At 46.6% G+C, this 24,882-nt stretch overlaps 1 protein-coding gene across 1 annotated transcript in view; it reads right to left on the reverse strand.

The window, feature by feature from the left end:
• Positions 1-24,882, reverse strand: part of LOC141259639 (amine sulfotransferase-like) — a 278,373-nt gene that overhangs the window by 14,329 nt on the left and 239,162 nt on the right. The window contains exons 4-5 of the mRNA XM_073675902.1: positions 24,126-24,252; positions 539-633 (exon numbers count right to left, since the gene is read on the reverse strand). Of these exons, the coding sequence (XP_073532003.1) occupies positions 539-633; positions 24,126-24,252 (222 nt within the window). The remainder of the gene's footprint in view (positions 1-538; positions 634-24,125; positions 24,253-24,882) is intronic.

Raw genomic sequence — 24,882 nt, forward strand, 5'->3', positions numbered from 1 at the left:
AAATTTGATTGGGTCATCTCTATTATTTAGAAATGCTATTTCTATTAACATTTCTTTTAGCTATTTATGTTTTCTATTCCTGGAAAACCCCTTTAACTTAAAAAAATATGAAAATCTGTTGTAATGCAGAATATATGTATTTTAGCTTAAGGCCAAGGCCCCACTATCAGTATTTGGTCAGTATTCGTTCAGTATTTTTTCTCAGGAGTGGGAGCCAAAACCAAGAGTGGGTGATAAATGCAGAATTGGTGACTTGTTTCTATTATACCTTTTCTCTGATTGTTCCTCACGTGTTTTTGGCTCCCACTCCTGAGAAAAAATACTAACCGAATACTGACCAAATACTGATAGTGGGGCGGTGGCCTTAGTTAAAAAATGCACGGACATTTTAACATACTTATTGGAAAAAAGTAAGTAACTGGGCATCACAATTGTCAGGGTTTAGGTCTTTGGCAATAAAACCTGTATATAGGTAAAAATTCTACTGCATGCCCCAGGAATGGACGTATATTTCTATAATGCACATGATCTTAATTACCTTTATCATTTCCTCATATGTCAAGAAAAGTATGTCAAAATCCTCTTTGTGCTGGTACCAGCCCCTTAGATGATCAAACCACGAGCTACTTAAGACTGTAAAATAAGATAATGTATTTAAAAATTATATAATGATAAAGTTTAACAGTTTACAATTTTGATGATCACTCTTGCTTTAAATTTGAGGGATAATATACAGATTAGACCCTACCACTTTGTCAGGAAGCCCTTTGGCGGAAACAATGACCATCTGCAGTTTGTTGTCAAAAAAAGACTTATTAGTCCCTTAGTGATAATCTCCTGCTGATAAGACAGTGATTTTATAAAAAATACAGCAAATAGCCCAGTAAGTGACACATCACTGGAATCAGGGTCTCTGTCTCTACATAATTCTGCTCCCAGATTTGGTGGTAAAAACCTATATATTTCACTACCTAAACTGATATATATATATATATATATATAACAGAGTCACTGGTATGGTATATGAGGGGAGGGATGTGTCGCACAGGTTGCTAGCCTGTGTGAACTGAAACCAGTGGACTTTCTGCCAGCTTTACTTTCTGGTGGGTTAACTCACTTAAAGGGCGTAGTTTTAGAGGAATGACATAGTGATGGGAGGGACGTCATTCCCCATACCTCCACCCCAGGGTGTGGCTGAGCATCGTTTAAATGTTCAGTCCTGTTTTTTTTTCTATGAGTTGTGTTTGGAGAGGCAAGGTCTCCAGACTAGACAGCCATATCTCAGGAGGGAGCTGAAGGTTGGACATAACTTGTGTGTGACCACCCGCACACACATATATGGACTGTGCTATAGTTTATCTTTTGTTTTGTTGTTTAGCCAAGTAAGGCTGTATTTATTTTGCTGAAGTGCAGAGCTTTATGCAGCTAATAAAGCCTGCAATGAAAACCCGGGTTCCTGAGTCTACTTCCGGAAGTGGCTGAGCGAGTCTTCTTACCACAATATATATATATGTTTTTTTGTGTGTGTATAAATCAGTATCTAACTTTAGCTAGTAAAATATATAACTATATACAGTATATACAGTTAGATCCAGAAATATTTGAACAATGACACAAGTTTTGGCATTTTATCTGTTTACCAAAACATTTTTAAGATAAATTATATAAACAATATGGGCTTAAAGTGCTTACTTTCAGTGGTTTTAATTTGAGAATATTCACATCCTAATTGGAGTAAGGGTTTAGGGACTACATCTGCTTAATATGTAGCTGCCTCTTTTTCAAAGGTAATTAGACAATTGTCTTAAAAGCTCTTTCATGGGCTGCATTAGCTATTTTCTCATTATTCCATCATCAGTTAAGCAGGTAAAATGTCTAGAGCAGATTCCAGGTGTGGCATTTGCATTTGAAAGCTGCTGTTGTGATCCCACAACATGTGCTCAAAGGAACTCTCAATAGGAGAGACATAGACCATCATTAAGCTGAAAATAGAAGAAATCCATCAGAAAGATAGCAGAAATATTAGGAGTGGCCAAATTAACACTTTGGTACATTTTGCAAAAAAGGAGCACACTGGTGAGCTTGGGAACTCAAAAAGGCCTGGACGTCCATGGAATACAGCAGTGGTGGAGGATCACAGAATCGTTTGCATGGTAAAGAAAAACCCCTTTACAACATCCATGAAAGTGAAGAACACTCAATAGATAGTAAGTGTTTCCATATCTAAATCTACCATTAAAAGAAGTCTTTATGAGGGCAAATGCTGAGGGGCCAAAAAAAAAACATGCACATGTTTCCAGCTCTGGAAAAGCATTCACTGGACAGATGAATCTAACATCAACCTGTACCTGAATGATGGGAAGAAAGAAGTATGGAGAAGGCTTAGAATGGCTCAAAGCACAACACATCCTCTGTAAAACATGGTGGAGACAGTGGCATGGCATGGGCATGCATGGTATCCAATGGCACTGGTCACTAGTATTTAGTGATGATGTGCCTGAAGACAAAAGCAGCTGGATGAATTCTGAAGTGTACAGCGCTATACTGTTTGCTCAGATTCAACCAAATGCAGCAAGACTGATTCATCAGCACTTCACAGTACAGATGGACCATGACCCAAAACATACAGCGAAAGCAATTGAAGAGTTTTTTAAGGCAAAGTGGAATATTCTGCGATGGCCAGGTCAATCACCAGATCTCAACCCCATTAAGCATATATTTCACATCCTTAAGACAAAACGTAAAGATGTTGTCCACTACTTTTACATTGATGACCTATCCATGGGATAGGTCATCAATGTCTGATCGGCCGGGGTCCGACACCTGGCACCCCCGCCGATCAGCTTTATCTGTGTCAACGGCAGAGACCGCCGACCTGAAATACTCGTTTGCGTAGCTGGCCGTCTTCTGATAGTGGCCAAGCTTCTCCGTCTTCTGATAGTGGCCACCTCCTATTGATTTGAAAAGGACCTGGATGTGCAGTGCCAAGCGTCGCCCACTACCAGAAGACGGAGCAGCTTGGCAAGTGAGTTCTTCCAGCCAGCGACCAGCGGCCGAATAAGTCAGCTGCAGTAAAGGCTTGGCAAAGCATCAAAAAGAAGGAAACCCAGCGTTTAGTTGTGTTCATGGCTTCCAGACTTCAGGCAGTCATTGTCTGCAAAAGATTCTCTGCAAAATATTAAAAATGTACTTTTAATTTATGGTAAAGTTAGTTTGTCGAATTACTTTTGAGCCTCTGAAATGAAGAGGCTTTGCAGAAAAATTATTGCAATTTTGCAATTCCTAAACATTTCACAGGATATTTTTGTTCAACCCCTTTATTTAAATCTGAACATCTACACTTCAATTACATCTCAGTTGTTTCATTTTAAATAAAAAATAGTGGCAAGCAGAGCCCAAATCATGAAGATTCAGTCACTGTTCAAATATTTCTGGACCTATCTGTGTGTGTGTGTATGGGTCTGTGTGTATATATTGACTTGTGGCGGAAAGCGGGGGTGCCAAGTATCTAAACCAAGAGCCGGTCACTCCATGATGCATCACCGTCGCAGTCAGAGGCAGTTGACTTTCCCCTGTGTGTCCTTGCAGGGGACAAAGATGAGGTGGTGACCCCGGAAGAGAGGTCCCAGATTTGGGGGTGTCTGGGGGGGAACTTTGGGACTGCAGAGATGCAGGATCTCACCTTGAAATTTGCATTTGACAATGTGTCTGTGATCAATGGGGTTGCTCAGGAGTCAGGGGCTGACACCAGGTTCCCATATTTTGCACTCAATGGGGAGCTTCTTTATAGGATCACTAACCCAAAAGGGGAGATAATAGAGCAGTTGGTAGTGCCGGGACCCTTTAGGCGTAGAGTGTTAGGCCTAACCTATTCTTACATTTTGGGTGGGCATCTAGGGGTAGATAAGACTCGGAAGCGGGTCCTACAAAGGTTCTACTGGCCTGGATGTCACCAGCAGATTGTGAACTACTGCCGGTCATGTCCCACCTGTCAGCTAACGGCCCCCGTGTCCTATTTTCGGAGCCCCCTAGTGCCGTTACCTCCCATAGAGGTCCCATTTGACTGGATCGCCATGGACCTTGTCGGGCCCCTGGTGAAGCCTGCCCGAGGACCCCAATACATTCTGGTTATAATGGACTATGCTACGTGATATCTGGAGGCAGTACTATTAAAAAATTCCTCCTCCAGAAGTATCGCCAGAGAGCTGGATCATATTTTCTCCCAGATGGGTCTGCCCAAGGAGATCCTGACAGACCATGTTGAAGGTGTTGAGAGAATTGTGTAAGGCCCTCCAAATTATGCAACTCCGAACGTTGGTATACCACCCGCAGACGGACAGACTGGTAGAACGGTTCAACAAGACCTTAAAGTCGATGTTAAGGAAAGTTGTGGAGAAGGATGGGCGAGACTGGGATTGCCTGCTGCCATACCTGCTGTTCTCCATTAGGGAAGCTTCCCAGAGCTCTACAGGGTTCTCGCCATTTGAACTGCAATAAGGACGACACCCTCGGGACTTATGGACATAGCAAAGGTGACCTGGGAAGGAGAGGCTACACCCCACAGGAGTGTCATCGAGCATGTGGTCGAAATGCAGGACCAGATCATAAGAGTTATGCCAATTGTGAAGGAGAGTCTTCTACATGCACAAGAAGCCCAGACGAGGGTCTACAATCGGGCCGCAAGGCTGAGACAATTCAGCCCTGGAGATCGGGTGTTGGTGTTGGTACCCACGGTCGAGAGTAAGTTCCTGGCTAAGTGGCAAGGATCGTACGAAGTGGCAAGGACCGTACAAAGTAGTTGAGAAGCTGAGTGAAGTCACCTACAAGGTCCACCAGCCAGGTAGGAAGCCATAGAAGATCTACCACATCAACTTATGGAAGCCGCAGCGAGACAAAGAACAGGTGAAAGCTCCATCCCCAGGGGCAAATCCTGAAGACAGGGATAAGGACATTACAGTGACAAAAACGCTGTCACTGGCCTAGAAACAACAGTGCCGAGAACTATTGCAGAGAAACCGAGACTAGAGATGAGCGGTGTTCGACTCGATTTGTTCGCCAATCTCAAATTCGAGCTGTTTTGGGCGGTGTTCGAGCCGTTCAGCGAACACGAACGATTTGAAAAAAATTCGGCTGTTCGAGGTTATGTTCGATAACTGTTCGTGCACCAAAATCATAACTGGATTTTTTCTCAGTAATGATGAAAATTAATGTTAATACGCAGTTTGAGTGTACAGCGGGGCGGGGGGAGGGGCAGGGGATGGATCTCTGCAGGAATAATGAAGATCTCCATTTTTTTTCTCTTTCCCGCATTTACAGTGGGGAGGTGCAGTCTGTCAGCCTATCAGCAGCGCACACACGGAGCGAAGTGCTTTTTTTCACACAAGCAAGGGCATGTGTCATTGGCAGTGTATGTCACATGTCCTTGCCCTATAAGACCCAGCCATTTTCCCCGTCGCCACCATTTTCTCACTGCTGCAGCTGCATGTTAGACGGCACCGCTGTTGCTGTGTGCGCTATACCTTGTTAATTTCAAGCCAATTTTCACACAAATCTACAGAGAGCTTGGGAGTAGGGAATAGTTGTGATTGCAGTCCTTTTAAGGACTAGGTTACAGCATTTCCTATGACTTTTATCAGGCAGGTCTGTGCTCTTAAATAGATAGGTTGGGAGTAAAGACTAATTGTAATTGCAGTCCTTTTCAGGACTAAGTTAGATCAGTTCCTATCAGTTTTTGCCAGGCAGGTCTGTGCCAGTGCTGTGCAAGTTTTTTTCACAGCATTTGGCTAAATCTAGCAAAGCTAATCCTTTTTGGCCTATTGCAGAGTGTGTTAGTTAGTGGAGTAGCCTATCTTTGTTGCGAGCTACACCACCTGTGTATAGAATACCAATTTTTTTTACTGCACCTAGTGAAGTAAAACCGTTTGGGCATAGCATCATTCTATTAGTCCATCTATACTGACCTCCATCAGGTTGCAAATTGAATATAATTATTTTCTGCATCTAGCTCTGAAAAAATATTTGGGCTTCTAGCAGTGTGTGGGACTTGTTCTATTAGTCCATCTATACTGACCTCCATCAGGTTGCAAATTGAATATAATTTTTTTCTGCATCTAACCCAGACAATAGTTTTGGCCTAATACCACAGTTTGGCCACACAGCTCTGCTCGGTTAACATCCATTGTTTTTTTGTGCAAACAACTCCAGAGTTGTGAATTAGTTAACCACCAAAATGAGTGGAAAAAGGCCTGCTGCTGGTGGAAAGGGGAATAGGCGTGTTGGGGAGGGGAAAAAAGGTTGTGTCCGTGGGGTACGTGTTAAAGCAACAGTAACATCTGCAGAAGAAAGACCATCTTCCAGCCAAACTAAAATGTCTACTTCTTTTAGCGGACAATGTGATAAGATCCCTTTCTTACGGCCACGCCAATCGCTACAAATTCCAGATGAGGCACAAAAACAGCAGGTGCTTCAACGGATATCAAGTGCTCCTTTAAGAGGGCTCTCCTCCGCATGAACTTCAACATCACAAATACTCCAGTCCTCAGAGGTGTCACCCCAATCGCACTTGCTTCCTCACAGCTCCCAAATCTCCAGCTGCCCGTCTGAGTATGGGGTAACACAGATGGTTGAGTCTGCACAGCTGTTTACTCATACTATAGCCTGGGAAATGGAGATCGGCTCCCGCGCTTCTGTGAATCCAGACGAGGAAATGATCTACACTGATGCCCAGAATCTTTATGAGTCGGATCCAGGACCACAGTCAGCCAAGAGATGAGGTCAGCAGAGGTGGAGGAGGAGGATGCTAGTGACGACGAGGTCAGGTTGCGCCTTCCTGGACAGAGACGTAGTACTGGAAGCACATCAACAACTGCATCCTCAAAAACAACTCTGCCTCTCACCACAAGTCGTGGTGGCTCTTCAGGTCGCATGGGTGCTAAGCCTTGCATAGCCTGGGCATATTTTCAGATCGATAAAGATGACCCAACTCGTGTTATCTGTAACATTTGTCAGCAAAAGCTAAGTGGAGGCCAAAAAATACATAGTTTGAGTACTTCATGCATGAACCGGCACATGGACATGAAGCATAAGTTGCAGTGGGAAGCTCACTGTGCTACAATCAGGCCTAGCGGGCTGGTCCAACCACCGTCTGCCCCATCTTGTGCATCTGTGGCCTCTTCATCCTCTGTGACTGGGGGGACAGCAGTCACACCTGTTTTGGGACGCAGACCTGCCACCTCTTTACCCGCAACAGCCAGCGTGATTGGCAGGTCATCATTTTCTTTGGAGATGGTAACACCAGCTGGTGTTGAGCACTGTCCGACATCGATAGCACCACCTTTGGATCAAGGCAACCTAACATGTCCGCCTGCATCTTCCTCACAGACCGGCAGTTTGCCGGGGACACCCTTATCAACCCCATCTAAGCACAACAGCCAGCCCTCGGTCCCTCAGATGTGGACAAGTAAAAGACCATTTCCTCCTAGCCATGAGAAAGCTAAGAGGTTGAATTTCACCATCTGCAAGTTTTTGGCTACAGAAATGCTGCCTTTCCGCCTGGTGGACACAGAGGATTTTCGAGACCTTATGTTTGTCGCAGTGCCCCAGTACCAGATGCCCAGTCGGCACTACTTCTCAAAGAAAGGTGTGCCTGACCTCCACCAGCATGTCGCACACAACATCACCGCTTCTTTGAGAAACTCTGTGTGTGACAGGGTGCATTTCACCACAGACACTTGGACGAGTAGGCATGGACAGGAGCGTTACATGTTGCTGACTGGGCACTGGGTAACTATGGTGACAGCAGGACAAGGGGCTGCTGTCCAAGTCTTGCCGTCCCCACGAGTTGTGCGTCAATCCTCTTTATCTCGAAGTTCCTCCACTGCTTCTGCCTCCTCAACCTCCTCTCGGTCCTCCACCTGCACCCAAAGCCTGTCTGGTCATGCCACAAGCTTTCTAACTGCGCAGAAGGGATCCTGCACACCTCCTTACTATGCTGGCAGTAGGGCTCAACGTCATCAGGTGGTTTTTACTTTGAAATGTCTGGGAAATGTGAGTCACACAGCTGAGTTGTGGTCAGCTCTGGAGAACCAATTTCATGAATGGTTGTCTCCACTGGACCTGAAACTAGGGAAGGCTGTGTGCGACAATGCTGCAAACCTGGGTGCGGCCCTTCGCCGGGGCAATCTCACACACGTGCCTTGTATGGCTCACGTGTTGAACCTGGTTGTCCAGCAATTTTTAGCCCACTATCCCGGACTTGATGGCCTTCTGCAGAGGGCACGGTCGCTGTGTGCTCACTTCCGCCGTTCGCATCCCGCAGCTCAGCGACTTACATCTCTACAGAAGTCGTTGGGTCTGCCACTTCACCGGCTAAAATGCGATGTGCCTACCCGGTGGAATTCAACTCTGCACATGTTGCAGCGACTGTGGCAGCACCGACAAGCCCTGGTGCAATACGTTCTGACTTATAGCCTGGGCCAATGAGATCCAGAGGTGGGGCAAATCACGCTGGAGGAGTGGTCTCAGATCAGGGACCTATGCACCCTTCTGCACAGTTTTGAAATGGCGACGAAGATGTTTAGTGCTGACGATGCCATTATCAGCATGACTATTCCGGTGATTTACATGTTGGAGCACATGTTAAACAGAATTCGGAGTCAGGTGGTGGCACAAGAGGAGGTGGAGGAAGTAGAGGAGGAGGAGTTGTATGCGGAAGGGCTAACATCTGCAAGGTCCAGACGGTCAGCAGCACCAAGGCGGCAGGCATGTGAGGGTGGGGGAGATGGTTTTACCAGGGCGCATGGTAGCAGCCAAACTAGTGAGGAAGGTGCAGGAGCCCAGGAAGCAGTGGAGGACGAACTGATGGAAGACTCATTAGATGAGGGAGACCTTGATCACATTTCTGTTGTGCGAGGTTGGGGGGAGAGGACAGAGGAAGGAAGCATGATTGTTACCTCGCCACCAACACAACAGGGACTTGGTGCTCCTGGATGCGCAAGACACATGAGTGCCTTCTTGCTGCACTACCTGCAACATGACCCTCGAATTGGGAGAATTAGAAATAATCCTGACTACTGGGTTGCCACACTGTTAGATCCCCGGTACAAAAGTAAATTTGCAGAAATTATTCCTGCCATAGAAAGGGATGCACGCATGCAGGAGTATCAGCAGAGACTGTTGCAGAATCTTACATGTGCTTTTCCACAAAACACCAGTGGTGCACGTAGTGAATCTCACAGTTCCAACTTCCCAACCGTGGGACCGTCGAGTGTTCAGCACTCAAACCGTAACAGAAACACAGTATCTGCTGGTAACATCAATTTTGCGGAATCATTTCACCACTTTTTTAGCCCATCCTTTGCAAGGCCACAGGAGACAAGAAGTCTGACACATAGTCAACGCCTAGAGACGATGGTACAGGAGTATCTCCAAGTAAACATTGAAGCCATGACTGTGTCACTGGACCCTTGCTCTTTTTGGGCTTCCAATCTGGATAAATGGCCGGAGCTAGCCACTTACGCCTTGGAGATCTTGTCATGCCCCGCAGCCAGCGTTCTGTCTGAACGTGTGTTCAGCGCTGCTGGTGGTGTGCTGACAGATAAGCGCACGCGGCTCTCCACTGATAATGTAGACAGACTCACGTTTATAAAGATGAACAAATCATGGATCCGAAACGACTTTTCTACCCCTGTGTCATCCTGGGGAGAGTAAAAGCTTTTTGATTGGTTAAAATCACCTCACCAACCGTTTTAAGCTTTCAAATTACTTATCATCTTTATCTGTATCTTGGCTGGAAAATAATTTGGGCTTTGTAGCAGTGTGCAGTACTGATTCTATTAGGCCATCTATACTAAGCTCCACCAGATTTAAAATTAATCATAATTTTTAGCTGCATCTAGCCCGGAAAATAATTTTGGGGCTCCGAGATGCGCAAGACACATAAGTGCCTTCTTGCTGCACTACCTGCAACATGACCCTCAGATTGTCAGAATTCGAAGTAATCCTGACTACTGGGTTGCCACACTCTTAGATCCCCCACACTCTTCGATCAACCTTTTCATTTTAATAAAGACCAAAAAAATGGTGATTTTTGAAATTATAAGCATTAGCAGGTTATTAGAAACTGAAATCAAACAGTTTTCAACTCAAAACTTTATTCTAGGTGATGTTACATTTGCACATAGGACCCCTTGTTCGAAAGGAGCTTCTGAACTCTCTCGTCCATTGAATTTGTCAGGTTTTGGATGGTTTCTGCTTCAATTGTTTTGCATGAGGACAGAATACCCTCCCAGAGCTGTTGCTTAGATGTGAACTGCCTCCCGCCATCATAGACACTCCTTTTGATGATGCTCCAGAGGTTTTGAATGGGGTAGAGGTCAGGGGAGCATGGGGGTCACACCATAAGTTTGTCCCCTTTTATGCCCATATCAGCCAGAGATGCAGATGTGTTATGTGCAGCATGAGATGGTGCATTATCATGCATGAAAATAATCTTGCTGTGGAATACACAGTTCTTCTTCTTGAACCATGGCAGGAACTGCTGTTTGAAAAACTCCACATACATTATGGCGTTCATCTTTACCCCTTCAGGGATCCTAAAGGGGCCGACAATCTCTCTCCCCATGATTCCAGCCCAAAACATTACTCCACCTCCTCCTTGTTGGCGCTGTAGCCGTGTTTGCATGGGGTGTCCATCAACCAGCCATCCTCCACTCCATCCATCTGGACCATCGAGCGTTGCACGGCACTCATCCATGAACAAAACAGTTTTAAAATCAGTCTTCATGTATTGTTTGGCCCACTGGAGCCGTTTCTGCTTGTGTGCAGTGGATAGAGGAGGTCGACAGGATGGCGTACGCACAGCTGCAAACCTCTGAAGGACCCTGCATCTTGTTGTTCGGGGGACGTTGGAGGCACCAGCAGCTTCAAAAACTTGTCTGCTGCTATGACAAGGCTTTTTTGCCGCTGCTCTTTTAACCTGACGTAATTGCCTGTAGGAAAGAGTCCTCAATTTGCCCTTATCAGCACGCACACGTGTGTACTGTGAATCAGCTACATACTTCTTGATTGCCAAGACACTTCATCCTGATCATCGCACAATGTTGATTGTAGTCATGCCTTGACCTAAACACTCCACAATTTGTTGCTTCTCAGCAGCCGACACATCCTTTTTCTTTCCCATTTTGGCAGAAAATGTAGGCTGCTAAATAATGTGGGACAGCCTTCTTAAGTAGTCTTGCCTTTCATTGAACACACCTGCCAAACTAATTAGCACAGGTGTCTGCAATTGCTTACAGTGATATAAAGAGCCCTGACACACATCACCATCAATGAGTTTAACTGACAAACAAACAAATTCTTCCCTTATCACTCCTAAACACTTTTTGCATAATAATTTGGAACACAGTGTACATGTGCTTTTCCACAAAATAGCAGTGGTTCACGTAGTGAATCTTACAATTCTAACTTGCCAACCGTGGTCTGTATGGAGTTGTTCAATAAAGGGCCCAAAATTAAGAAAACATAGGAATTCCTATACAGAGAGACCTCTCCCATCTAAGTATTTGATACCCTGTGAGGGCCAGGCAAAGGGAAAGTTGGACTGGATGGAATCCTGTATGGATTTGGGGAGGGAGACATCAAGGGCCTCAGACTTCGCTGCATTGATTTTAAAATTTGACCATGTAACAAAGTGATCTATTTCAGCCATAACAGCAGGGATGGATATATGTGATTGAGTGATATATACTAGGACATCATCAGCAAATAGAGAGCACTTGTAATCGGTGCCTCCCACCTCAATCCACCTAATATTGGGGTTATGGTGAATTGATGAGAGCAGGTGCTCCGTCACTAGGATGTATAAGAGAGGGGACAGAGGACATCCCTGCCTTGTCCCATTCGTGATTATGAAAGGTGATGAAAATGTTCTGATGCGCCCCCTGGGCCTTGGGACTCCCAGAGCCGGACCCTTTTTGGTGGATGCTGGTGGTTGTAGTCTCCGTGGCGGTGACCCGGTTCCGTGGCTCAGGGTGGTCAAACCAGTGGCGGAACTATTTATGTGGTTTTGATGTTTAAATGTCCGACTACGCCACCCGTGGATTGCGGTCAGAGTGAACCGCCACTGCAGGGCAGACCGCTGAGGGTGGTGTTGTGGGTGCAGCAGAGCGTAGCATAACTCCCCACGGGAGGAGTATAGCCTCAGGGCAGTGTATGCGGAGGATGGGGGTGATGGTGCAGGGCAGCAGCAGTAATGACACGGAGTCAGCGATGCAGTCCAGGGCCTTTACTCACAGTTCTTATTATCCAGACCACTTCTGCAGGTAACGGCTGCCCACGTCGTACTGTGCTCACCAGGTGAGGGGCTCAGACAACTCCCAGATAACTTTGGAGCGCTTCACAGGACCCCCTTTGTGTGTCCTTTATCTGGCCTTTCTTACCAACCCTTCTGTCCGGCTGCCTCGGGCTTCCTCTTGGTAAACTTGCGCCAGTTTCCCTGACCCTATGTGGTGCTTTCCTAGTTGGTGTAGCGAGGGGCTGCGCCACATAAAATGTCACAGCCTCCGGTTTCTTGCTGAGGGTCGTTTCCCGCCTCCACTAGTTTCGGGGACCGGTCTCCCCCTTTTGCCTGACCACTCCACGCAGGTGGATTCGGGCGTGCGGTAGCGACTCACCCGTCCGCACCCCTGGGATCCCTTCGTTCCTCGTTCCTGGAGCCTTCTCCACTCCTCTTCCTTTCTTCTCCCTCTTCCAGGCCTGGGCGTCTGTTACTAGGCCCGCCTCCGGAGCAGAGCTCATGCAGAGCCCCTGCTCCCTGTCACTTCTGCTCAGACTTCTCTGCACTGAACTAAGATGGTGCCCACCTTTTATACTCCCTTCTCAATGCACCCAGGAACTGCTTCCTCCCTGCTCCTGCACTACAGGGTTCCCCTTCCTCAGTGTTCCCTCCCCCCACTCCAGCCAGGGACAGGGACTGTCGTGCCCATCTCAGGGGCATATTGGTCGCCCTGCCCCACGGCAATGTGGTGTAATGCATGCAGGTGTCGGGTCCTGATCCACACTCCATCCTTACCTGAGAGTGAGATATCACACCTCTGGGTGAGGTGCAATATCTCTGTAGCAACCGAACCCTCAGGGTGCTACAGTTCCATTTATCTTCAGCCTAGGTGACGTATTGCGATACAGGGCCGTGATTTTGGCTATAAAAGGGTCCCCTAGACCCCTACCCCAAGCTTTTTAAGAGAATAATATATGGTGTGCCAGGAGACTCTATGGAATGCTTTCTCAGCATCCAACGATAGTATCTAATTACAAATTTTTAACTGCATCTAGCCCAGGAAATACTTTGTGCCTAGTAGCAGTGTCTGCTAGTCAGCGGATTCTCCCAGCTGTTAAGCAAGCTACACCACCTGTAGTTTGAACACTTAATTTTTTCAAAGGAAATGCTTCGGGACCACGGGATACTCAGTGAAGAGCATCAGGAGGCACCCCAAGGCATAGGGGCTGGGACTAGCGGTAGGACGCCTAGCGGTGGACAGCCGAGCTCGATCCTTATAAAAGCTTTTTAACTGCAACAGCTTTAGTGGACGCTATTGGAGCTGGAATTACACGGTTGCTGGCATGAGACTTGCCCTCCAATAGATCCTTGTAAAAGGATTTAAGGTGTATTCATTCAAATTAGAGAGACAATTTAAATTAAAAAGCTTAGAGCTGCCTCCACCACAGGGGGGCTCGCTCGACCCACCAGCGAACAGGCACCAGTATTGGGAGAGGGGGGCTGGCCATCAGGGTCCACCGCGGCTCTGGCACAAACCCGGCGACACGGAGGTGTCACGGGCAGGAACGGACTGGTCGTGTCGGCTTCTCACTTTTTGGATTTTAGAAGGGCATGACATGCCTATATCTGTGTCTCCCCCTCCTTTTACTCCTGCACCTCTTTTCTTTTCGCATGACTATATGTACTTATCACTTTTCCATGCGTTAGTTATGTCTTCTGTGCAGTTTGTCATCTTTTGGACACCTTTGAAGGTGTTTTCTATGTGTTTCTATGTGTTTTTGTTTGCCTGCCATTGGTTTTAACGGTGTTCGAAGGTGTTCGACGAACAGTTCGGCGAACACACGGGTGTTTGACGAACCGAATCGAACTCGAACACTACGGGGGTGGCTCAACACTAACCGAGACCTGTTCTCAGAATTGCCCGAATGTACGCAAGTTGTGAAGCATGAGATCCTGACGGAACGGCACGTACAGGTGAACCAAAGGCCGGATCGAATTCCCGAAGCCCGCTGTGAGGTGATCTCCAAGGCGGTGAGGAGAATGTTGAGTCTGGGCGTTATCGAAGAATCTAAGAGCGGCTGGGCCAGCCCAATTGTTCTTGTGCCTAAGCCGAATGGAGAATGGCAGTTCTGTAATGATTACAGGAAGCTAAACGACGTGTCCAGGTTCAACGCCTACCCGATGCCCTGGGTCCATGAGCTTATTGAGAGTCTGGGGCCTCCCAGGTACATTACTACCCTGGACCTAACAAAAGGATACTGGCAGATTCACCTGGCCTTAGGCGCCAAGGTGAAAATGGCATTTTCCACACCCGACGGGTGTTTTCAATTTACTAGAATGTCGTTCGGGCTACAGGGAGCCACAGCTACCTTCCAGAGGGCCATGGACCAGATTCTGGGCTCACATAAAAAATACGTTGCCTTTTACTTGGACGACATTGTGATTTTCAGCCCAGATTGGGGAACCCACCTGCAGAAGGTCCAGGCAGTACTGGATGCATTGAGAAATGCCGGGTTTACCATAAACCCAAGAAAATGAGCCATTGAAAAAAGGAAGAGGCGAAATACTTGGGATACGTGGTTGGAAGGGGTGAAATAAAATCGCAAATGAACAAGGTGGAGGCCATCCAGAATTGCCCGCAGCCGGCTTCAAAGAAACAGGTACGGGCCTTTCTGGGTATTGTGGGGTATTATCGGCGGTTTATCCCTAATTTCGCCACAATAGCGGCACCCCTAACCGAGTTACTTAGAGGTACGAAGGCGGCGATGGCCAAGTGGTCTTCTGAAGCAGAGATTTGCAACCAACCGGTATTGATAGCACCTGACTTCCGGAAAGAGTTTGTGCTCCAGACGCCTCAGATGTTGGCATAGGAGCCGTCTTATCTCAGGAAGTAAATGGGCATGAACACCCCATTCTGTACTTGAGCAGAAAACTCTCGGCCTGCGAAAAGAGTTATGCAATCATGGAAAAGGAGTGCCTGGCCGTCAAGTGGGCGGTTGATACCCTTAGGTACTACCTATTAGGCCGCAAATTCAGACTGGTCTCAGACCATGCCCCTCTGAGATGGATGAGGGAATGGATGGGAAAAAATGCCCGGGTGATTAGGTGGTTCCTGGCCCTCCAGGACTTTAGTATTTTGGTAAAGCACAGGCACAGGAAACTGCATGCTAATGCCGATGCCCTGTCCAGACTTCCCTGTCTAGTGAGTGAAGGTGCCAAAACCCCCGACTTTGGGCAGAGGGGGGGGATATGTGACAAAGTCACTGGTAGTGTGTGAGAAGGGAGGTATGTGTCGCTGAGACTCTTAAACTCAGTGATGTGAAAACGTACAAGTTCTCCTACACAAGTAGGTGCAGAAAGAGTTAATAGAACCACATTTACAAGGGAATGTTTTTAGTGGATAACAAAAGTGCTGGACGGGACATCATCCACCATCCCTCCCAAACAGGGGAGTGTCTCGGCTTTGAATAGTCAGCCCTGACACTCAGATGTGTTCAGTACTTGGGGAAACTTTGCTCCAGGAAGGATCTAGCACGGGGTGTGCTGAACCTGTGCGTGGCTAACGGTGTATGTGGCCAGACCTTGGCCTAGATATGGACTGTGCTGCAAGATTTTTATTTTGTTTTGGCTCTTTAGCCAAATGGGCTGAGTTTTCTTTTTGGACTCCAGGGTAGTTTATGACTGCTAAATAAACTAACCCAAAAATTTAAAGAGACAGTATTCTGTGTTTTACCTCCGCATACAGCCGAGCTGGTTGCTACACCACAAGATATAAAGTATATATATGTGTGTATATATGGTATAGTCTGCTCTTATTTTTTTTATTTTGTGTACATGATTATGGTGTGGCCATCTTGATAAAGATGCTGCCATCATTTAGAAATATGCAGCTCCATGACCATATGAAGCAATCTACTTCTAAGCAAGAGTTTTTAAATATAAAAATACAACAGTAAAATAAACATAAAATCTTTTAAAATACTTAAAAAATATGTGATACTTGAATACTTTAAGTATTTGAGTGCCTGAACTTTAAGAAAACCTTTGTGACATATTAGCACAAAGTGGCAATGTTTATCCCAATATATTACAACTAGTGTTGAGCATTCCGATACTGAAATATCGGGTATCGGCCGATATTCGCAGTATCGGAATTCCGATACTTAATTCCGATACTTTTGCAATATCGTATACTGGAATCGGAAGTTCCCATAATGCAATGAGCCAGTTTAATTTTATTCAGCCAATGAGGATCCTAAGAAGTGTGGGCACATCCTTTTAGGCATGTAGGCATCTTAACTAATGGCATGGCCGTGATTGGCTGCTGAAATGATGTAATGATGCACTATAAAAGCCGCCGCCGCCGCCATTTTGAGCTCACTCTGCTGTCAATTCAGTTAGGGATAGGACGCTGTTGTTCTGAGGGACAGTTTTAGCTACCTATTTGGTCTATTCTGCTTTACCCAAGCTACTTTATTAATCGCTGTGCCTTGCAGCGCTAGTGCACAGTTCTCTGTGCTGTTCACCGCTGTCTGCAAGGTCTCTGTGTGTGAGTGCAGCTCACGCTGTAGTGTGTGCTTCAGCCACGTCTGGTTGTAGTGCGCTCAGTGTGTGTCACTGCCTCATACATTGTCCTTTTTTGCCAATTCATAATTTTTCCTGATATCTCCTATTAGTGTGGTGGTTGCATAAGTATTCAGCTAAATTGGTTCCAAACACACTATATAGGAGTAGTTAGAGGAGCCTTTCTGCAGCATTGGGCCCTGCAGCCCCAGCCAGATTAGTATTAGCCTATTTTTTGTAGCCTCATCTATTGCATTGTAGGTTACCTTCCTACATTGTAATAGCTACAAAAAGTTTGTGATACTATCGGTATTACATCTTTAGGCACATCCAGTGTCTTTTTGTGACAAAAAAAAACTAAATAAAGTTCACCAAACACTCCACTTCACAGTTGTGTAGGCCACAATAGCTCATATTAAAGTCTAGTCCACACTTTATAAAATTAGTGTTTCTTATACCTGTTAGCAGCGGTTCAGGAATAAGCACACTAAGCCCTTAGTACTTTTCTGCCTATCTTTATCAGTCTACCAAGTCTTTATCAGTCTACCAAGATGAAGAAGGCAGGGAGTAAGGCATGTGGTCGTGGTCGTGGGCGTTGACTTTCTGCAGGGAGAGGACGTGAGTAATTCTGTGCCTGCAGGGAGAGGACGTGGGGATTCTGTGCCTGCTGCGGGCACCAGTGACTCAGCATCCCCCAGTTTTACCAGGGAACAGTCCTTTATGCGCAGCTTTGTAGGAGCTAGCCATACCCCACTGCTGCAGGAGGACCAAATTGAAGCCGTTGTCGGATGGATGGCAGCTAATGCATCGACGTCAATTAGTTCCAGATCCTCTCAGGTCCTGAGCACTGAAGAGCACCCATCTCTCTCTTCACCACCTGCCAAATTGCCCAGGCAGTCAGAGAGCCCTGGACAGGAGCCCTCTCTACTTCTGTTCTCTGAGTCTCTTGGCTTGGAAAGAGGGGGCCAGCCAGGCAGAATTCGAGAATTTGAAGAAGAGGTAGTATGCAGTGATGCGCAACCGTTTTGTCTCTCTGAATCTGAAGAGGCGGGTGGGCCAGTGCCTATGGTCAGCAGCACACCTCAGTACGCATCTGATGAGACTCAGGTTCCACTTTCTGGTGCGTACTGTGCTGTCGAGACGACCCAGGAGAAGCAGTTGTTTGAAGAGGGTAGTGTAGATGATGAGGTCCTTGACCCATCATGGCGTGAGGGACAGCCCAAAAAGGAGGGAGAGGGAGTGGCAGACTTGGTTGCCTGTAGCCTCCACTTCGGCACCCATTAGGAGCATGGCTCTTCCAAAATCCAAAGCGGGCGCTCCCAAGACTTGCAGTGCCTGGTCCTTTTTTGACACAGTTGCAGATGACATTTGCTTTGTCAAATGCAAGCTGTGTAATCAGAAGGTGAAAAGAGGGAAAAGTGTCAGCAACCTCAATACCATAAATATGTGGAAACATGTGCGGACCAAGCACGTGGTGGAGTTACAAAAACACACTGAAGACCTAGGCCAACCTACAGCGCCACCTACCACCTCTTCAGCTCGTGTTGTAGTCTCTTCCTCCAGCTCACACACAGCTGGTTCGGCTTCCTCACAGGATCGCCATGGAAGAATCTCTGGCACTGTTGTACAGAGACACAGTGTAATTCCACCCACAGCACCACTTTCCCAGTCATCCTCACACTCCCAGGCCAGTCTACAGCCATCGTTAGCACAGGCATGTGAGAAAAGGCGCCCATACTCGGCAAACCACCCCCGAGCACAGGCTCTGAATGCTGGCATTGCTAAACTACTGGCCCTTGAAATGCTATCATTCAGGCTGGTGGAGACTGACACCTTCCGTAACTTTATGGCATTGGCAGTCCCACAATATAATGTGCCCAGCTGCTTTTATTTCAGCAGGCAAGCCGTCCCTGCCCTGCAACATCATGTGGAGGGAAAAATTAAACAAGCGCTACAAAACGCCGTCAGTAGCAAGGTCCACCTAACCACCGATGCGTGGACCAGTAAGCATGGACAGGGACGATACCTTTCCCTCACTGCCCATTGGGTAAATGTTGTGGAGCCGGGTACAGATCTTGAGAGTGGCGCTGTACGTGTTCTGCCAACTCCAACGATTGCAGGAATCCAGTCTGTACACATTGACTCCTCCTCATACTCCAGTTCCTCTGAATCAGCGCTGCAGGAGCCGTCACGGTCTACCTCCACATCGACCCGTGAACGGTTACCTGTTATGATGACCGAAATGAGCACAGCCGTGGCCAAACGTCAACAGGCCGGATTAAAATTAATTTCTTTGGGGAATCGAAGCCACACAGCGCAGGAGCTCTGGAATGCCATCAAGCAGCAGAGCGACGTGTGGTTTGTGCCAGCGAATCTCCAGCCAGGCATGGTAGTGTGTGACAATTGCCGAAATCTGGTGGCAGCTCTGGGCCTAGGCAACCTCACTCACATCCCATGTCTGGCACATGTGCTCAACTTGGTCGTGTTTTTTGAGGGACTATACGGATCTTGATGCACTGCTTCACAAGGTCCGCATAGAGTGCGCTCACTTGCGGCGTTCCAGCAACGCAAGATCACGCATTGCAGCTCTGCAGCGCCGATTACGTCTTCCGGAACATCGCATCATATGTGACCTACCCACCAGGTGGAATTCAACGTTACATATGTTGGAGAGGTTGAGTGAGCAACAGGCAGCAGTAATGGAGTACCAGCTGCAGCAGGCGCAAACAAGTCGCAGTGCGCGCCATTCACACTTCACCACCACTGTGTGGGCCGCTATGAAGGACATTTGCCACGTTTTGCGTGCCTTCGATTATTCCACGCGGATGGCGAGTGCAGATGATGCACTAGTCAGCATAACTATCCCCCTTATCTGCCTGCTTGAAAAAACACTGCAAGCACTAAGGGACGAGGTTTTGGAAGAGGTGGAGGATGAGGAGTCACAAATGCCATCTGCTTCTCTACAGTCTGCGCAACGTGGTTCCTCACAAAGGCCTAGGCAGGGGACACTTTGTGAGGAGGATGAGGAGGAGTCAATGGATGAGGAAGACATCTGTCCAGAGGAGGGAGGTACACAATGCTCTAGTAGTCAGTATCTAGAGCGAGGGTGGGGTGATGCAGAGCAGGCAGAGATCACGCCTCAAGCAGGGGACAGCATTTCTTGGCCAGTTGGCAGTCTGCAGCACATGGTTGATTTCATGCTGCAGTGACTAAGAAACGACCGCCGCATCGCCCACATTCTCAACACGGCTGATTATTGGGTGTCCACGCTCCTAGATCCTCGCTACCGGGACAACTTACAAAGCCTCATAACACCGTTGAACAGGGAGCGTAAAATGCGGGAGTACGAAGACACACTGGTGCATTCCATCATGTTCTCCATTACAACCGAGAGCAGTGCTGCTAGTGCTTTACAAAGCAGCTCAGTGCGTCGAGGCAGTGGAGGAAGCTCTGCACAAAGAGGGAGCAGAAGCAGCGCCTCAGCACAAGGCAAGACCAGTATGGCAGAAATGTGGCAAAGTTTTGTGTCCCCGCCGCCACAAATGTCTACACCATCACAGACGGCTCCAGTCAGCAGGAGGCAACGTTTCCGTCAGATGGTGACAGACTACATGTCTTGCCCTCTTAGTGTACTCCCAGACGGCTCTTCTCCATTCAAGTTTTGGGTCTGTAAGCTGGATACATGGCCAGAGCTTAGTCAGTATGCACTGGAGGTGCTAGCTTGCCCTTCCGCTATTGTATTATCGGAACTCGTCTTTAGTGCCGCAGGTGGTGTACAAACAGACCGTCGCATGCGACTATCCTCCGATAACATTGACCGGCTTACTTTTCTCAAAATGAACAAGGCCTGGATCTCTCATGAATTTGCCAGTCCTCTTCCAGAATAAATATTTGGTTGGCAACAGTATCCAGGTCTCCTGTTGTGTTCATGTTTCTACCACCTGAACTGTAATCCCTGAGCTCCAACACCGCCAGTTGGCGCTCGGAAGTGCCGTCTGCACAGTCAACACTTGCTGCCGTGTTATTGGGGTTCAGTAACATCAGCTGTTCCCCTGCTGTGCGGACGGCAATTTCTCCTGCTCTGTCCACATTCTCACTACTACAGATTTTAAAGTTGCTCCAATTACACCTCTGGCTCCTCTGTTTTTAGTATTTACCCTGGGCTCCAATACCGCTAGTTGCTGCTCAGAAGTGCCGTCTGCACAGTCAACGCTTGCTCCAGTGTTATTGGGGTTCAGTAACGTCAGCTGTTCCCCTGCTGTGTGTCCGGCAAATTCTCCTGCTTTGTCCACATCAACTGTACTACTGATTTAAAACTTGCTCCAATTACACCTCTGGCTCCTCTGTTTTTAGTATTTACCCTGGGCTCCAATACCGCTAGTTGCTGCTCAGAAGTGCCGTCTGCACAGTCAACGCTTGCTCCAGTGTTATTGGGGTTCAGTAATGTCAGCTGTTCCCCTGCTGTGTGTCCGGCAAATTCTCCTGCTTTGTCCACATCCACTGTACTACTGATTTAAAACTTGCTCCAATTACACCTCTGGCTCCTCTGTTTTTAGTATTTACCCTGGGCTCCAATACCGCTAGTTGCTGCTCAGAAGTGCCGTCTGCACAGTCAACGCTTGCTCCAGTGTTATTGGGGTTCAGTAAAGTCAGCTGTTCCCCTGCTGTGTGTCCGGCAAATTCTCCTGCTTTGTCCACATCCACTGTACTACTGATTTAAAACTCGCTCCAATTACACCTCTGGCTCCTCTGTTTTTAGTATTTACCCTGGGCTCCAATACCGCTAGTTGCTGCTCAGAAGTGCCGTCTGCACAGTCAACGCTTGCTCCAGTGTTATTGGGGTTCAGTAACGTCAGCTATTCCCCTGCTGTGTGTCCCGCAAATTCTCCTGCTCTGTCCACATTCACACTACTACAGATTTTAAAGTTGCTCCAATTATGCCTCTGGCTCCAATCTGTTTTTAGTATTTACCCTGGGTTCCAGCACCGCCAGCTGTTTCCCAGCAGTGTCTTTGGCAAGGGTACTCCCTCCTGCCCAGCCTGGTTCCAGCATGCCAGCTGTTTCCAGGTAGTGTCAACGTCACTTTGCCTCCAATGCGTTGTCCTGTCGTGTTGCGGTCAGGTTAGCCGACTCTATGGTGCCTGCAGTTTAGATGACTCCTATGTGGGCTGCGGGATCTGGCAATGAAGGCTGGTTCCATAGTGCCAATAGGACAAGCACCCCCTGTAGGACTGTGGGTTTTGGTAACTGCGGCCTGCTCGCGGCCTTGAAACATTTTTTTTACATGGGTACCTTCTGCTACCCATCCAGGTTCCAGTACCGTCAGCTGGTTCTCGGCAGTGCCTTTGGCTTAGGTGCCTCCTTCTTGGTATCCAAGTTCCACCAACATCTGCTGGTCCTTGGTAGTGCTTTCTGGCACAGGTACCTCCTGCTTAGTAACAGAGTTCCAGTACCATCAGCTGGTCCTCGGTAGTTCCATTGGCTCTTGTACCTTCTGCTACCCATCCGGGTTCCAGTACCGTCAGCTGGTCCTCGGTAGTTCCTCAGCCTTCTTGTACCTTCTGCTACATTTCCAAGTTCAAGCTTTTTGAAATAGTTCTTGGAAATCACTCTGGATCTCCCTGACGAGGACCCTGAAGACGAGGACCCTGAAGACCAACCCGAAGAAGACGAGGACCCCGAAGACAAGGACCCTGAAGACGAGGACACTGAAGACCACCCCGAAGAAGACGAGGACCCTGAAGACTACCCCGAAGACGAGGACCCCGAAGACGAGGACCCTGAAGATGAGGACAATGAAGACCAACCCGAAGAAGATGAGGACCCCGAAGAAGACGAGGACCCCGAAGACGATGACCCTGAAGACCACCCCAAAGAAGACCAAGAAGATGACCCTGAAGAAGTTGACCAAGAGGACAAAGAAGAGAAGACAACCACCAAGATACAGAAGAACAAGAGACAAAACCAAGAAGCAGAAGTACAAGAAGCTGCAGAACAAAAAGCGGAAGAACATTAAGCATAAGACTAAAAATCAGAGCAAAAGATAATATCTAAATTATAAGCAGAAGATGACTAAGCAGTGTATGGGGGTGAGTCCGTTCCTCCTCGTGGTGCCCCTGGAAAAGACCTGCTGCTGCAGGCCAAACTGAACGCGGACAAATCCTGTTGTAAATCTTTTGTGACGGGCAGAACGAAAGGTGTAATGTCCAACCTTTTATAGATAACAACTACAGGAATGCCTGTCACAAATAAGAATATGATGAAGAAGAAGAATATGAAGAAGATGAAGAAGTAGAATATGAAGAATGTAAAAAAAAAGAATAATACGAAGAAGGTGAAGAAGAAGAAGATGATGAAGAAGGTGAAGAAGTGGATGAAAAAGATGCTGAGGATGATAAAGGAGAAAGTGTGGGAGAGGTAAAAAAGAAGGTGAAGAGCATGGAAGTAGTGAAACATAAATATCTGACAAAATATAAAAATACTTAACATAGTCAATATTTGCGTAACTCAGAACGTCTTAAAAAAAAAATTAATTCCTGCTATTCCATTTGATTGGGCTAAACCTCTATGCCTTTATTGTCTCCCCCACCTCCCCCAATACATTCTACATTATTCTTAGTTGTTTTCCTTCATGTAGAATTAACCTACAAGGAAAGAAAGGGTTTATTTTCATTCCGATATTTCTGTCCTATTGACTTGCATTGGTTTCCGGTATCGGAATCGGCGATATCCGATACTTTTTGGGTATCGGTCCGATCCAATCCGATCCGATATCGGAAGGTATCGCTCAACACTAATTACAACTCTTTCTCATTGCGGCGTTATATAGCTAAAAAAATGATGGTCATTGTAACAATTCCTTGTAACAGTAACACTGATTCTGCAGATACTTTTGGATAATAATTAGTCATCTAAATAACCCTTTAGTTTATATGACCATAAAATCTTGTGGAATATGAATAGGAAAAATTCCAGGAACAGCTGTCATGTTAAATATATTTAGCTGCCTATGGTTCTTTTCATTTGCATTTGAGGCTCCATTCAAAGCTACGATTTCAAATTCTATAAGATTTGTCTAATGGTAAAATGCTGCATGTAACACTATTCAATGTAAGCACAGAAGTAAATGAAGCCTAAAGTTTAATTTCAAAATACCTTTAGTTTGTGTGCTCATTTTGCATAAAGGCTACTCATAAAGGCTAATTAATTTAAAAACTGAAAAAATATATTATCATTGCATTGCTTATAATCACATGAAAAAATCATTCCTTGCTTGCTTCTACATTACCTTTCCCTGATATGAAGAGGTTTATAAATATTTCCCAAGGTATCGTGCATTTTAAATATGGATTCATTTTGTAAAAGTGGTATAAGGATACTAGAACATCTTTAGGGTTTCGACTCACATATATAATCTGAAAAAAAAAGCATAAATCTGAACTTTTGAATTAATGGGCTTATTTATTAATTTAGTTAATAAATGTTCAATAACTAAGTCAAACATTTCTTTATAAGTTAATAGCTATTTAAAACAGCATATATAAGACTCATATAAGGATTTTATGTCTATATGTAAGTGCCAGAGAGTGGTAGATGTGGACGAGCTGCTGCTCCATGATGCTTTGGCACATTTCAAAAATATTGTGTCCCAGTCCGTAAGTTTTGTGCTGTGTATGGTGCATTACACTCACTTATAAATCAGAAGCATTCAATGTCTCCAAGTCCTCAGTTCCAGGAATAGCCGCATGCACATCAGGGGACACCCAATTCATTTTAACAAGTTCAATTTTACTGGACAATTCAAGTACATCGGTCTTTATGAGCGAGCACTAAAATGCTCAGGTACTCGTTGCTCGGGTCGAGCAAATTGGAATACTCGGGTGCTCGACCCGAGCAACGAGCCCAATTTAAGTCTATGGGAAACGCGAGCATTTTTCAGGCGGCTCCCCCCAGCGGTCTGCAGAGGGCCTAAAAATTGCCCAAATCGATGGGAACAGTGCTCCAATTACATGAGGAAGACCCCTGGAAGCATTTCTGACTCCCAG

Source organism: Phyllobates terribilis, unplaced genomic scaffold (assembly GCF_046119375.1).
Source record: "Phyllobates terribilis strain yellow unplaced genomic scaffold, ASM4611937v1 Scaffold_3__8_contigs__length_932513732, whole genome shotgun sequence".
Taxonomy (NCBI): domain Eukaryota; kingdom Metazoa; phylum Chordata; class Amphibia; order Anura; family Dendrobatidae; genus Phyllobates; species Phyllobates terribilis.